The 17,315-nt window shown below is 31.6% G+C and overlaps 1 protein-coding gene across 2 annotated transcripts; it reads right to left on the bottom strand.

Annotated features, from left to right (window-relative positions):
* Positions 1 to 2,230: 2,230 nt before the first annotated feature.
* LOC132725117 (quinone oxidoreductase-like) lies at positions 2,231 to 6,452 on the bottom strand. Of its 2 annotated transcripts, none has more exons than XM_060710195.1 (7): positions 6,294 to 6,452; positions 5,211 to 5,386; positions 4,876 to 4,945; positions 3,857 to 4,129; positions 3,376 to 3,677; positions 2,977 to 3,126; positions 2,231 to 2,778 (listed from the first exon to the last, which is right to left on the bottom strand). In XM_060710195.1, the coding sequence occupies exons 2-7, from the start codon at positions 5,376 to 5,378 to the stop codon at positions 2,629 to 2,631; spliced, it is 1,113 nt and encodes a 370-aa protein (XP_060566178.1). In that variant the 5' UTR covers positions 5,379 to 5,386; positions 6,294 to 6,452; the 3' UTR covers positions 2,231 to 2,628. The 2 variants fall into 2 exon arrangements, with proteins under 2 accessions (XP_060566178.1, XP_060566177.1); XM_060710194.1 differs by having other exon boundaries at positions 4,843 to 4,945.
* Between the last annotated feature and the right edge of the window lie 10,863 nt (positions 6,453 to 17,315).

Genomic DNA, 17,315 nt, shown 5'->3' on the forward strand with positions numbered 1-17,315 from the left:
TTGGCATTTTTCTATATTGCAAAAGTATAATAACAATTGCAACAGCATTATTCATTAGGTATTAAAATTGCACCAATCTTGTTATTGTACTCATAATTGTAATTGTTTATTACATTTTTTTTTGATGAATGTAAGTTATTATTTTGTTAGCTTCAATGAATAAAAGATTTGAATTGAATTGTTTTATGTACTTTGCTTATGTTTCAATACTTGCGAAAAGAGCAAATACAGGGTAAATAAGAATCTGTTAAGCAGATAATAGTAATAGATATTTGGTATCTAATATATAATTTTGGTATTGTAGTTAAGTATATATAATTATATTCATGTCTTTGCTAAAGTGTATCCGTATTGACATGGAACAGTTGTGTAAAAGTTTAATATATTTGTTTATAATCCTTTCACAATTTTTTTCACATAATAATGTTCACGTTCTTCTGCAAGCAAGTCAAGTTCAAGGACGCAATTTACATGTAAACATATTTTTTTCTAAGTCATGTTATCGAGTAAACTGTTTATCTCGCCGTAACTTTATAGCACTATCAAGATTCATTGATTTTGAACATATGCGAGAATAATTCGGTAATTGACGTACTATTTCAATTATATTTACTTTGTTTTGATAAACTATTCATATGGGCAACATCCATCGAACTGGCTTCCCTTGCGTATCTGTGTGACTTTTAACCCCCGTTTTAACAAAGGTAAAGATATTTTGGAAGGTATTTAAATTAATCTTAATGAGAAATATGAAAGTTACCGAGGTTAAGGATAGATGTTAACCTTTATCTAATCTTTGCCAGTTCATAACCTAAATGACTAGTGCAACTTAAATTTTAAACACAGGTCGGGTCAGAATAGTGTTTAAAGGTTCTCTTTGAAAAGTAACATTTAACGCACATAACCAATACGTACATAAATAGTTATTTTAACATTATCAAATTAAAAAAAGTAAGTAAATAACATTGGAATGCTTGTGAACGTGACTAGCTACCGGCCGTAATGATAACAGATATAACGGCGTCTGTCTTGAAACGCGGTCATTGACCTGACACCGTACTTCTTTCAGTGCTTTGTTTGAATAAAAAATAGCTTTTACTTATTTTGTGCATGAATTATACTCGACAATTAGTACAGGCGGGGCAAATATATGTTCCTCCATAGAAGCCTAGTTTGACGTCATTTTACTGGTGTTATCAAGTTTTGTTATTTCAATCTTTGCTAAAGTAATTACTCAATCTCGCTAGATGTTTAACCTTAAATGTTTCACTGTCAAAGAACTGGGTCATACATTTTTAATTTGATATCTGTTTTATGTCATTTTCATGGCGATTCTTTGTTGTTGCACACGATCTTTGCCATATTTAATATAAGTAAAGCTAATTTCACCTCATTCTGGCTTAGAACATTAAGAATATTTGACAATTCGCACATTGCATTTTAATCCCTGCAGACCGGATATACAGTGTATAACTTAATACACTTTCATTATTAAAGTCTGTTTTCACCACCAAAACAGTTTCTTTTGCAGTAATATGTTCAATTATCTGTGCTTTGTGATTGGCAATAAAAATCATCCATACCAATATTGGTGCCAATCGTGCAATATTAAACTAAGATGTACGGCTGCCAATTATTGTAATCTTACACTCGGTGTTCTAATAGGATTATACATAACAAGACAATGTTATCATTAATGAACATTTTTATTATTGTTTTTTTTTCTTGCAAGTATTTTCAACACTTTTATATCATATAAATACAAAGAATCTGAACACGTTTCAATAATTAACAAATAAAACTAATTAATAACATAGCATACTTCCAATGTAGCACTTTGCTGCATAAACATACATTCAACAACATTAAATGTTATTCTCTAATCATGCAAAAAATATCAAACAAACTATTAACATATGAATCACAGTTGAAATGGAATTTTATACAAACTGAATTTGTAAATGGACAGTTTCATTATCTCTTCTCATATATCTTTTACTAAAGGATGCAATGTAATTATTTTAGCACTAAATTGAGTTAAGCACAAAGTTTGTACACAACTAAAACACTAACCATAAACAACACTATATTCATCAGTCAATTTCTCCCGATTTTAGATGAAAAAAAATAGTCTAGATCGAAATTCATAATCATAGTGCTTTTAAAAACATCAATGAATAATGTTTATGTGTTTTTTTTTCGTTCTTGTTGCTTCCTTTGTTAGTTTGTATATATCTGATGTATCAAAATTGTTCTTGTCATCATCTAAAACAGAACCCGTTGACTGCAAAATATCAAGACAAGTCTCTCTAATCTCTTGTTTAACGTACAGAGTCAGCCACTCTGTCCTGTTATAGCACCATGTGCCCGACTATGGCAACACAAAGCCATTGGTCTGTATCAACCATTGCTTAGCAACAAGTTATGAGGTAAATGTCACTTAGCAACGCATCACGTCAGATCTGAATCTTTGGGAATACTGACCACAATAAACCCCTTACTCCGCTCATACAATCTTGAGATCAATATGAGTACAGTAATGCCAGTGGGATTAAAATTCGCTAACGTTGCCACCAAGTCGTCCCGAAAACGTATTTCATTAAATGTTAATGTTAAAATGAGTTGTGACTAGTTATCCGTGACGTCCGTTGTTCCAGTTGTTGTATTGACGTAGTTGAATCTCAAAACGGCTCTTCCAGTTAGTCTGCACTCGTATAATTCTTGTAGAACCTGGCTTGTTTCTTCAACATTATGCACTGAAAAACTTGGTGGTTCAACCTAAAAAGCAAATAATTTCATCATGAATAAAACACCAAAGATAATATTAAAGACAAATTCTGTAATCCTTGAAAACTTAAGAAAAATATGGCTATTATATACATCATTTTCATTACCTTCTTCTAAATACTTATCATTCTTGATCAAGTTTAATATTCTTATTTTATGTACAAAATGTAACCAGTCAAGTGTATTCACCTTTTTATCTGCAATTGTATCTACAAGAAATCTCAACTGGTCTACTGATCCTTTAGGGATGCCTACAATACTTTGTTGTTTGGCTGCCAAGGTGTTCAAGTTTATTGATACCTCTGCCATTGCATTTCCACCAACAAGAATCAAACCCTCCTGCAAGAAACAGCAACAAACATTTTCTTTACTATTGTTCGTTAGTTTAAATTTGAATAAAAAACATTTAGTCTTTGACTCTTAACTTGTAAAGATTGTTTAACAACTTAAAATTTATCCTTAAGTGTAACGTTTTTTTGTCATTTTTGTTCAAATATCAAAGCAGATAAAAATAAAATTTTACAAAAAATTAAAGATCTAAATATTCGTAGAATATTAATAAATATGCAATGGCTATTAAATACTTACTCTGTTTAGGCATTTCAATGACCTCATCATTGTTCTAGGCGAGCTTACAAAATCTACAACAACATCAACGCCTCCTGTGCATGCATCAAGAGTTCTTTCAATGATGTATTGCTCGTGATCTTCCTCACACCAGTGTATGATGTCATGGCAATCATGCTCCTGTGCTGTGATCAATTTATCAATACTGTTGTCTGCTACAAACAGTCGGATGTTACTGTTCTCTTGTCCAATGAGGTAGTTAGCAAGTCTCAAAGTCCACAGACCTAAACTTCCAGCTCCGACGATAAGAACATTGACACAAGCTGTAAATTAAAAATACAATAAAATTAGTTTTCTTAAGTTCGTTGTACTTTAGAATATAACAATTGTATGAAACAAATTAAATCAATGCCGAAAATATCATATTTTATTAATTTTGACCTTCACAGAGGACAAATACACAACGAAGCTAAAAATCGGAAAATAAGAAATAAATGCTTACATTTTACTTGCTGTAGTTTCTCGACATGTGGTTGTGCTTTCAATACGGCGTTATAAGCAGAGAGTGCACTGCCTGGAAGCATAGAAGCGACCTCTAGTGGAATACTGTTTGGAATCTGTACCAGGTTCTCGATATTTTCAACAGGAATGAATTCCTGGAAGCCATCATGAGCCATGTCTTCTTCTGGGAAAATTATTACATGGTCACCAGGAATTATATTTGAGTTTGGAAGAGTGTTGCAAACATCATGTACAACACCAGCTATCTCAGTACCTGTAATAGCCAAAGAAACGACCGCTGAAATTTGGTTTGTTGTAAGCTAAATAATGAACATGACAAACACTTTAAGAAGATCAGATAAACTATACTATTAACATCTAACATTATGATTTTTTTTAATAAACATTATTTTCTAACTTTCAAACTTTCAGTCACTTAATAACTAATGCCAATACATCTTCAATGACAGCAACACAAAAAGCATGTAAAGCAAAAGGTTCAGCAAGGAGCACATCTTATCATCAAAACTGGAGGCTAGGTTGCTAATAACACGTTACGTTTAAAGTGGATTGCCATTGGTCTACAATAGGCACATTTTCCAAAGTTTTTTTACATAAAATATTGGATTAAACAACGGAAATGTATCATTTGAATATTCTAATGATTTTTTCTTGAAAAAAGGTGTTTCTTGAATTAAGTTAATTTGCATGAACATGTCAATATATATTTCTTTTGTTGTCACGATACATAATAAAATCAATATCATTATCACTGATATAACAGACCAATCCACTTTAAGTGTAAGTAACATATTTGCAGGAAAGGCAAAAATAACTGTGTCCAATCATGTTTCCACATGGGAAATACTTCTGAACTTTTTATTTAGGTAAAATATGCTATATTATGTAACTAGATGCTAGCTTAGGAGAGGGGAATAAAACAAAAGGTGAAGCTAAATTAAGCTATTGATGACAAGATGTGCGCACCTCCATGAGTTGGTAAAGGTACATGTTGTTTACCTGGAAGAGCAGGTCTGAAATGACCCTTTCTGATGTAACCTTCTGAGAAACAAATACCAGCAAAGCAAACCTGTAAAGTCAAAAATAAAACAAACTATTATAAATTTATGAATACTAGTAATATTTTATTAAAGACAGGTGACTCTGATACCAAAGAAAATTAGAGGTAAAAAATAGAACAAAAGTCTTAAGTTATAACAAAGGTCAAATTAATTAAGATTTCATGTTTTAAGGCCAGCCATTTTCAAATTTATAGTAGACATTAAAACATTTGTTAAGTGTAATTATAAATTACTCTTATTGTAAAAGACAACAAATTATCATGTAATCAATACCTTAACTATAACGCCACCTTTTGGGCATCCTGGCATTTGTGACATGACGGAGCTGCTCTCCATTGGCATGGCTGAGAGAGATGAAATACCTGCTTCAGAAACGTTGCCCATCATCATCCTTCTTGCAACCTGTACTTGCTCGTTCTTGTTAACTTCGTTGTCCAACATATTTATATCTGCAGAAGTAAACGACCACTGTTAAAAATGTTAATGTTCAGTCTAAATCTATTCCAATGGTTAATCGCGGAATGGACTATCACGTTTACAACTAAATTGATTATGATTATTTCAATGAAGTGTCCTTTATATATAAATCTTAAAGGTAAGTTAGAAATTTCCCAAGATCCGCACAAATATTTCACAACGATCAACTTCTTTTGTCTTCCGTGATATAAATAACTTGTTTACGAGTAGTCTACAAAACTTTATGAACATCTAAAGTCTTCGTGAATTGGCATGCGCATGATGCATTAATTATCAGCTTGTTCAAGTTGGGAGTTTGAAGGGGTTCATCGAAACTTTGACTCTACTTTTTAAGTCTCCGAATTATATTTATTTCAAATTTGCCCAATTCGTATAAGCGATATGAAAATGAATAAACATAGATTCTATACGAGATCATGCATTTTATTATCGTCTTTAGAAGAAAGTAAATTTTGCAACTAGCCATTAATTTCAATGATACAAAATAAATTATAAAATACAAAATTATAAAAATGTGAAATATACGTATATATATGACTCTGTTACTTAAATACAGTTTCTCACAAGGTTTAGACGAAATATCTTTCGGTAATACATTGCGTCTACTTTTGAGTTTCAAAAACTGTGAACGAATACACATGTTTAAAGATCTATAATAAGTTTAAGCATATTTGTTCAACATAGAAAAAGGTCCATGACGGTTCATAAATCTTTAAAAAAAAAACAAAAAACATAAAAAACTTCATAAATGTTTGACTTAGAACACATCTCCATCATTGTCTATTAATATAAATATTATATATTATGTTGAAAAGAAAAATCCATAGCGTTAAGGAAAAAACACGGTATATTTAATAATAAAGTAAAAGATATATTTACCTTTTCGATTAATTCGTTATATTATACACACACAATTATCACAATATATTTTATCCGTATGCACGTCTGATATGAACGACACTTTTTGAGTTTTGAATGAATTCGGCCAGTGGGTGCTGGTCTTATATGTAAGATCATCAACTAACCTCGTGAAAGCAGAATGGTAAACACGCAGATCTCGGTCAGGTCATGTATCATTTGTTACTTGTAAGGATTGTCGGAAACGAACTCAGGAAATTGCTTGTAAGTTATGCTACTTTACGATTAAATATGTGTTTTACTATTGCATAGGGTCTAAAAAATTAACAAAGAGATATATGTTTACATTACTGAGATTCTGGTGAGTGTTAGAAGGTATATTAAAACATAGTTTAAATCTATCGGAAATATCATAAATTAATCACCCTCGATTTTGCCCGTATTTGCTATTTTTAAACTGTTCACGGCGTATCGGAAACTCCACGCTTATATCAGGGGTGGGCTTAAAAAAAATATATTAAAAAACGGGTTGCTAAAATAATTTCGTAAAATTATTTTGTAAAGCTTAGAGACAAAAAATTCAACAAAAAACAAATAATTAAAGTGGGGAGAAAGGCCCTGCTTTTTTTCATCATCACAGGGTGAAATTTAAAGATTTTTGGGCTTACATTTATGGGACATTTATCCGTGTAGGGGAGTAGGGCCCCTGGTTAAATTTTATGTTTAAAAAAAAAAAAATCAACTAAAAAAAGGTTTAAAAAAAATTTAAAAAAATGTACCTCATTGTCCCGTTACGTAAAAAAAGTTGTTTCTTTTGGGGGACAAAAAAAAACAGGTTTTTAAAGGAAAATAAAAACAACTAAAAAACGCGGAACCCCAAACAGTATTCATTTTAAATACGCAAAGTTATCGAGCCGACCCATGGAAACCCGGTATTTTCAGAAACAGTTCCGGTCACAATTTCAGTAAGATTTTTATACTTCAGATTACATGCTGAGTCGTGGAAAATATTGGGAAGACCCATTGTGACAACCAATTTAATAATTCTCAAATTTGAACTTTTTTTGAGGGAATAGGTTTAAGCTCTATATACGTTGGTTTAGTTGTTGGTGGGTGAAAAATTAAAAAATGTTAATCCCAATTTTTACTTTGTAAGGAAATTTCTACATTTCAATTCCCGGTCAAGACTAATTCAATATCAATATATGGGCAAATGACTTCATGTGTCTTTACGTAAAATATATGGCCCGTCTGTCTGTGAGTTAATTCTTAAAAACACGAACACCATTTTGTCTAGTTCAATATATGGAATATCGACAACGATAGAATATTGTTAGGTCTCACGTACTCGGCATGCACCGTGAACGTGTAGTAGTAAAGTACATTTTATTTTAAAGATTTCCGAAACTTACTAGTAAAAATTTTCCCGGGAACCAATTTTACGGGGGTTATGAATAACTTTAAAGGCCCCTTTTTAAAAAAAAAATATGGGACAACTTTAAAGCAGAACAAACATGATTTCACATTTTCTTGTTATAAATAAATGTACAAGTTACCCTATCAATTAGGGAAGTAGAATCATTAATACTAGAGATGATAGAGGGCAAATTTCTCACAACAGATGCTATATATTTCTTCGTGGCGGTGCAGGTAAGTTAAAAGTCAATCATTTATTTAAGCAAGCGCAACAGAGTTGCCTCTCTTGGTTTTAAATTAATATAGATACTTGTTAGCTTTAAAGAGCATATACTTATACCTCATTATAACAAATATATTTACAATAAAATCACCGACATACATAGGTAAGTCCTGCATGTCGATATTCTTAAAATTTGTTTTAAATAAACGGACAATACATACACATGTATATACTTAATAAAGTACAATATATTTTTATTTCTTACTTAGATCCTGGCAGTCAGATGGCTATGGCATTTCAAGACAAATTCATGAAATGATTTCTTGTAGACAGCAAACACGTAGGTTTTGACATGCAGGTAAAAACATCGTCAGCACCAATTTATACCATAAACAAAATACATGTTCACATGCATATTTCCAGCGGTTTTTGACTTTATGACCGACACTATCTTTAATATAGACGAGTGTAACAACAGTCAATCAAAATAGGAACAAACATGGTGTATTCTTCATTTTAAAACTATTCCTATAAGCTTTTGGGCGTATTCTTCTTTAAAAATGACCAAATATTACTTTTTTTCTGTGCAAAAACGTAACTTATCAGAACAAAGTTTTAAACATAATGTAAATATAAGAATAGAAAATGAAGACAAACAAATGTTTAAAAACATAAAGTTTTTAGAATACAAGTACTTCGACTTGACAGCGAAATCTTACAATGGTTAGACTAAAATGACGTCATGAATTTACTCTTGGTACTCTACCATATGATAGGTCTATCTGGTTCCAGAATGCAGTGCATCGACTACAGCCAAATAAGTACATAATGAAAACCCCTAATATTTAGTGTTAATTTAAAAAAAGAAAAATATTTTCATCTTGTTTATATAAAAGCAATATATAAATTGAAGGGGAAAATGTATCCAAAAGCAAAAACAATATGTTCACTAGAAATGTATGCATAGACCAAGGGAACCCCTACATTCCGGCACTGTTTTGTTATTCTACGGGGTTGTAGCAGGGTAGCGTGGCAAGACGGAGAGGGGCATATATCTAAGAATAAAAAGGGGATACAAGTACATGTATTAAAATGAAATGTTCGGTATAAAACATTTCATAAAATCCGTTTTCTAAAAGGTTTACAAGGGATTTTTGTTAAAAACTTAATAGTATTATACAAAAAATTAAAATTCATCAGGAATAACAAATCCTTGAAGAATTAAAATGCTTATGTATAAAATTGATATGGTCCGATTTAAAAAACAGTATTTCTTTAATTTTTATTTCAAGTAAAGGAAAACAATAACTTAAAATTTCTGAAATACATATTAAAATATTTTAATAAAGGTGTGGTTTTTGTCAGATTAATGATCGGTAGCTTTCTTTTCAAATTAATTGAAACAATCCTTAATTCATTCTGAATGTTTCATTTCAAAACTTTTCTTCAAGCTTTTGGGCGTAACACGGTGTGGCTATCACCATACGGATGTTAAAGGTCGCATGTTCGGCGCATGTACAGCAGTAGGCAAGGAGTATTGGAAATTCACACGTAGTTCATCAGAAGTTCAGCTTTGATGTATTCACATACACGCTAATTATATATGTAATGCTCGCTCTAATGCATTTCCTTTCAGATCGATACTCTGTATCTATTGATAACGTTATAAGTGCATTTATGCATAAAACCAAGATTTGTCTGAATAATGTATTCTTTTTTAAAGGACAGCTTCTTAAACTCTTACCAGTTTGCATAATATTTCATTATTTAAAATTGTTGATTGGTATGGTTCAGTATTTGAAACAAGGTAAATTAAATTGATTCTTTCATACACTTGTCTCCCCACCCCCCAAAAGTAAAATAAAATAGTGGGTCTTATTTTAAGTGAATTTAAAGTGATACACGTCTGTATGTTCAAATAACTTTGATTAAAAATACAATTCCATCTCATTCTGCTGTATATAATATTATAATGTAATGAGCACTGTAAATTGATAATGCAAGTTTTACGTAATAAATATATATATAATTTCTGAATAATATTATATTACTCTGCCTTCAAGATACTTAGAAATGACACTTTTTATATAACATATTTAATACAAATATTTCTACCCCTTCAATAAACTTATAAATTACTCTTTCTATATTCAAAATACCTACACATTACACTATTTGTACAGGTTGTTCTATCTAAAGATACTTATAAATAACACTTTTTTTTCATCATAAATAGCAACACATAATTAAATATTTGATAATAATAAAAAGCAGGCTCGACGTTGAAGGCAGTGTTAAATGTAGTCTCTTGCTTAGCACCGGCTTAAGCAGAATACAACAATACTTAGTCTTAAATACATTCAACTTATTTGGTAAAATATCTTTCTAGTAACAATAAATCTCTACTACACATGGACAAAACTAGACGCCATTTTTATATGGGATATCCTTTGATTTATTCCGACATACGTTTGTAAACCTGGTTTTGAAGCTATTTCTGGCAACAGACGTACAGCACTAAGAAGCCACGCATTGACATTTTACAGGCTAGAAAGTCAAGAAAAAATGAATGAATCATCTCTCACACTAATATCCAGTGATCGACCCATGCTTGGTGCTGACACCACGCTGGTAATGAATGTTGTTGCTGCAATGTCATGGACCACGATTTGAACTTGAAGGTTGACTAAACTTAATACATGCACATAACACTCGCTTTTCGCTTTCAAAATTGCTTTGATGATCGGTGAAATCACGTGCTAAGTTTGTGCTATTACCACACCAAATATAAGATACGTGTAATTAACGGAAATAACTAAAGAATGACAACTGTAATGTAATAATACTTCAGTTTTAAATAATCCACTCTATCACTAATATTGATGAATACTTGCATGTGAATTATAGATAAAGTGCTCATATAATACATGAAATAAATAAATAATAAAAAATGCTGTTATTACGTTATAAATAAATTAATTAAAACGATGTGTTCGCATGAAATATGTATTAATCCAAAAGATGTGGACATAATAAAACATTAATTTTATTCAATGACTCTATCATATTTGTTTCATCATAAACAATTTTACATGTTTACACTTTAGGCATCTGAAAAAAAATCCTAGCACGAATAATACATGTATTAAAATATTCTTATATAAATATGTTGTTTTAACAACATACATGTGAATCTAAATCAAGCACATGTATTTCCATATAAAAATGCAGTACACGTATTTAAAAGTTTAAAAACAGTCTTAATTAAAAAGTTAAATAATAATAGTTAATAATAATGAAATGTTTTTTTTTCTAAACTTATTTTAAATAGTTTTTTTTCAGTGAGTTTTAAAAAGTCAACGTAAATTGTTTATAAATAATTAAAAATTAAAGAAAAGTTCAAAATCCAAAACCATACAATGAACATTGCATCATCAAATTAGAATATATCGTTAAAAATGTTAGTATATCATACTTCATCTTTGTATTATTATTATATAAGATTTATTAGTATGTAATTAGCATATGTTCTAACGATTTTATATATTTCATCACCATGCATGTATAAATGAGCCATGACAAAACCAACATAATGGGTTTGCGACCAGCATGGATCCAGACCAGCCTGCGCATCCGCGCAGTCTGATCAGGGCTTAACAACCATATTACAAGTAGAAAAACTGATAGCGAACAGCATGGATCCTGATCAGACTGCGCGGATGCGCAGACTGGTCTGGATCCATGCTGGTCGCAAACGCACTATGTTGGTTTTGTCGTGACGCGGCTCAAATGTGGTTAGTTGCACTTATACTACATGCAAATATGTACTATGATTCCATGAATATATATACCTGTATTTTGCATTGCAATTGCCTAAACAGATAATGAAATTTTAATATCTTAACAGGGTGGAAGCATGATTGCATTTAGTGCTTTATGTTCTGACTTGATATATGATATGTGAGTGAGGAACAATAAAGACAGTGTCTATTGTAGGATTCGAAAAACAGGGGGGGGGGGGGTTATCGAAAAATGAGAATTTATTACATTTGTTGACCCTTTTCCTTCTTTCTCTTTGTAAAATTTTTCCCCTGCCTCTGAAAAAAATAAAGGGGAATTCTCAAAAGTATGAGTCAATCCCTCACGCCCTCCTAGAATTGACACTGCAAAGATCAACATTAAAGGCACGTTATGTTACAGTAATTAATAAATTTGTTCTTCAGAAAAAGCAAAACTGAGTTTTATAACACCTAAATATCGATGCTTAAAGATGCTTATTACTTGAGGAAAGAAGTAAATGTAACAATGTAGTACTAATACATAATCAATATACACATGTAATTGTACTAATTGCCAAAAATCATCAAAAGCAAAATATGGTTCAGATAAATAGCCAATGAGTAGTAACTTTTTAGAAACCCTAACAGCTAGGACACCAAAAATAAAAAGCTGTTAATAAAATAAAATAAAATAATATCTGAGGCATAATGGGGTTTAAAACAACACAAAAAGGAAGAAAACCGCAGCTCCAGACATATTCAGTCTCGGGGTGATTGGAAGAATGACGAAAAACCGGAAAATGAGAAAATAAATACATGTAAGTAAATTAAAAAGTTGTAAATTAAAGGAGGAAGAGAGGGAATGGCCGTATTATGGAGGTGGGTTAACTGCAATTCACAGAGCAAGCTACACAAACGTGCAAATATCTAATATAATCAAAGTACATAATCCTTGCGGTGGTCTTGTAGATCTCGACAGTAGACTATTGTAGGCTGAAATTGTTACAAATACATGTGAGGATATTTTAAACCAAAACAAAAGATCGAAAATTTCAGATCATGTTTAATTTCTAGTGTGTGTATGCAAGATATTCGTTTCCTGTAACGGCACCCTACGAGCCCCAAAGGTTGATTGCTAAATTGACGCAGCCGTCCTTGAAAGTCATTTTACATCTACAGAACGGTTTTATCTGATGATGCAACTTTATCTGCTAAAAAAAATGCTCACGATTTTACGAGAAAAAAGTCAACCAAGCCACGAAGGTATACGTAAGTATAATGATTAAGTTGACGTTTGGCATAGTCAATCAGACTTACAGTGATTTTATCCCGACTTTTTAAAGAACAATTTCGAGCTATTGTTACAGTAAGGTTATCTATGGTGGCATATTTCTGCCACCAGATAACCATATAACTAACTAGTTAATTAAGAGGTTAACTAGTTACGTAACTAGTTAACCTCTTAATTAACTAGTTAGGTATCAGGTTAACTAGTTAAGTAACTAGTTAACCTCTTAATTAACTAGTTAGTTATCAGGTTAACTAGTTACGTAACTAGTTAACCTCATAACTAACTAGTTAGGTATCAGGTTATCTGGTGGCAGAAATATGCCACCATAGTTATCGTTGTCGTAACCAAAAATTTAAAACATTATTGTTTTTATTTCTTTATGGATTGTCTGCACACTTAGATATAACAACCCATTGGACAAGCCCTTTAAGTAGACCAGACCGAACTTGTCATTGACTCATAAATGACCTTGACCTTTATTGTCATTTACATTTGCTTGAATTATTTATACGTTAAATTTATTTTATTTATGAATGGATTGTCTCCATACTTGAACATTGAAGGTCAAATTATTGTAATTCTACAGTTTTCTATAACCGATAACGTTTTAATTAATTAACATAATTATTGTCTTCATACCTGTACAGTTTCTATTGTAGGATTCGAAAAACGAGGGGGGGGGGGGGCAAAGAGAGATTTTTATCAAAAATGAGTATTTATTACATTTGTTGATCTTTTCCCTTCTTTCTCTTTGTAAAATTTCCCCCTGCTCTGAAAAAATAGGGGGAATTCTCAAAAATATCAGTGATTCCCCCATCTCCCCCTCCTAGAATAGATACTGCTTGTAACAATCATTAGGACAAGACAGATTTGATTCATACGTGGACTAAAGAATATAATTATACTTTAACTGAACTTGACTGTCAAGTTCAAATTATTGAAATTTGCTCATTAATTATTCAATTGTAAAATGTAAAAATATAACCTCTGTCTAGAGCGAAAACAAGATTTTTCAATATTTGGTCTGTCTGACCTAGTTTTTGACCCCGGATAACCCATGTTCAAACTTTAGCTAGAAATTATCTGAACAACCTCTCTCACAAATTTTCAGGATATTTGGGCTTAAAATCTTACCTCTAGAGTATAAACAATATTTGGGCTGTGTGACCTAGTTTTTGGCACAAAGTGACCTATATCCATACCTGAACTAGAAATCATCTCATCAATCACTTACAAATGTACTTATTTCGAAAATATTTGGTCAGACAGTATTGTCTCAAGAACGTTAAAAGGTTTTTCCATATTTGGGCCGTATGGCATAGTTTTTCATATTTGGGCCGTATGACATAGTTTTTACCGGTTGAACTTGAGTTAAATATCACTTAAACATCCTTTCTGCCAAATTTCAAGGATATTTGGACTGAAACTGTAGCCCCTACTGTAAAGTGTTAATGATTTCTTTGAGTTATGTGACCTACTTTTTAACCCGAGGTGAACTACATTCGTACTCGAGCTAAAGAAAATCAGCTTACAACCTTTCTGACCAATTTCCATATTTGTAGCAAAACAGTAGCCTCTAGAGTGATAACAAGATTTTTCCATATCTGGGATGTGTGACCTAATTTTTGACCTCAGATGACCTATATTTAAACTTGAGCTAGACATCAAGTTTCAAGTTTATTAGCATCAGCAGCAAATCAATTGCTATTGGCCATTTACAAAGAAAACACATGACGTATGGCAAAGACAAAAAATACAAAAAAGTAATAACAGTACATATTCATAAAAACAAAGACTTTCATGAAACACTTACAGTTTCAAGGGTATTTTTACGCAATTCAAAAGCTTCTTAAATAAACTTCGATAAGAAAATTAGTTTCCTTTTGCTGTTACAAGACATATATAGATCTACTATCAAATTTATTCAAAGAAGGCCATGATATGTTACCAAGGTTTTTCTGGCGAATTTGAGAGTATTTTGTACAACACACTGATGATAGGATAAAGTGATATGCCGTTTCTGTTACACTTTGATTACACATTTACAATATACGATTTTATCTTTCGATCTAATCTACTATATCTGCCTAGTTCCACAGACGCTTGGGGGTCAGATCCTGTCCCCCAACGTGATACGCCCCTGTAAACACTCTACCAAAACTATTTTAATATTTTAATATTTAAACACGAACGGTACATCTATTACAACGATAAAAATGGTTTTCAAACATTTTTTACATATATGAAAAAATACCGTATACCATCAAGTCTCAATAAAGTACTTTATAGTTTTGGTAGAGTGTTTACAGGGGCGTATCACGTTGGGGGCGGGATCTAACCCCCAAGCGTCTGTGCCTAGTTCTAGGTACCTCTAAATTATGTGAACAAAGTCTTTAACATGTAAATTGTTTTCTATGCAAATCATTGGTAATCTTATCTAAATAAGTTTCATTTTTAAATTGTCTGTAAAAATCTAATTTAGATATATTATTTAACGATGTATCCCCGTACTGCCTCTTTCCGATCAGCTAACAGATTTTTCAACAATAACTGACAGTGAAATTATATATAAAATAAATTCTCTTTCAATTCTGCGAATATTATCATTTCAGCTAATAAATGCACCTACTTTTTAAAATTTCACTTCAATTATTACTATGAATCGAGGACAAATCATTACTGACCCATTTTCCAGTTCTTCAAAATTTCACAACCACTTTTCAATCAGTTAACAAAATATAAACTGTACCACATAAAAATTGTCATACAATGTTAAAATATAATTAGTTCTGTATTTTGGAGAAATTTTGACAAACTCAACTTCAGATAAATGGTAATAAACAATTTTAACCTAATTATAATGCCATTTTTCAATCTAGATATCTATTTGCAGTGGTAAAGCTGTCACAATTGGGGTATGGATGTACATTTCAATTTGCATAACAGAAAAAGCATGTTCTTGTGAAATTTTTAGGATCTTAGGGTCTATATGACCCCATTCTAGTGACTTCTTACTGAAAAGTTATCACAGAGAAGGTTTTTCCTTGGTTAAGTGACTGTTACTTTACTAATGTATTACCTTCCAATTAAGAACTGTATGGTAAAATATGTACATATTAAAATTACAGCTTTTGAAGTGTAGCAAACATAATGACTTCATGATATTGAAACAGTTGTCCAACTTAATATCCATTTCTGCAGACTGACAAAAAACTGAGTCTGTAAATCAATTATTTTTAGAAAATTATTGTGATTTGTAACTGGGTAAATAAAGGATTAGTGGAAAACACACATTTTACATATTTTGAACTAAAATGCTAGCATTTTCTTTTTTATCGCCATAATTGACATTGCTGCTGATAAATTTAGTCAAGGTGAATACAAGATGTGCTTACAGTTTGGTTACATGACAAATAAGGTCAAAAATAAAAAAATTCGAGGGATGATTGAAAAGTGGTTGTGATTGAAAACTGGCAATATGTGGATATTCCATTATTGTATAAATTGATCACGTGATGTTCTTTTTAACAAAGGATAATAATTCATACTTGTATCAAAGTTTAATAAGTCTTATATGCGAATATCCAAGGTGATCTACAATGGAATGAATTCGACTTGCCCAACAAGAAGTATTTACATTGTTGCTTTGGTCAATATAATTAAGCATCAAAAATAGGCATGTTTCAACCAGTATTCGAGTGCTCTCTCTTTTGCAACAATAGACAATGGAAATATCCCTAATTCCCCATAAATTGCCATATTTGACATCATCCAAACAACCTTTCTGACCAATTTCCTGCATATTTGGGCCGATCAGTAGGCGAGGAAAAAATGATATAAAATTACCTATAATAATAAATAAAATACCTCGAATCACTTCAGAAGACTGCAAATGGTGTGTCGGGTTGTAAGGGGTAAAACTCTGTTTGCAGTGAGCATAATTATATGTATATTTTCAACAGGCACAATGATAAATAAGTTTACAACATTTCCGTACATTATTTAGAAGTCAGCTGATATTCTAAAATTATCCCTTTGTTTATATTTAACTTGCTATAACAGACCGTTTTTTTTTACTTTTTAGGGAAAAAAAGGGATCATGTGGGCATTCATTCCCTTATTACCTATACATTTTGCTTACGTGAACAGATTTGATTTTGTGATGGTAGGTAGTGTCACCCGTTGTCAGTCGTTCGTCATTATCCACGATTTCTTTAAACAATTGAGTACCGCTCAAGCCGGTGCTATGGGGCGTGAGGGATGTTGCACGTATTCATTATCCCTCAAATATACAGACTCAATCAAATCGAGTCTGCAATTCTCTTGTAATTTTG

Source organism: Ruditapes philippinarum, unplaced genomic scaffold, assembly GCF_026571515.1.
Source record: "Ruditapes philippinarum isolate M1 unplaced genomic scaffold, ASM2657151v2 ctg5669_1_1_1_1, whole genome shotgun sequence".
NCBI lineage: Eukaryota > Metazoa > Mollusca > Bivalvia > Venerida > Veneridae > Ruditapes > Ruditapes philippinarum.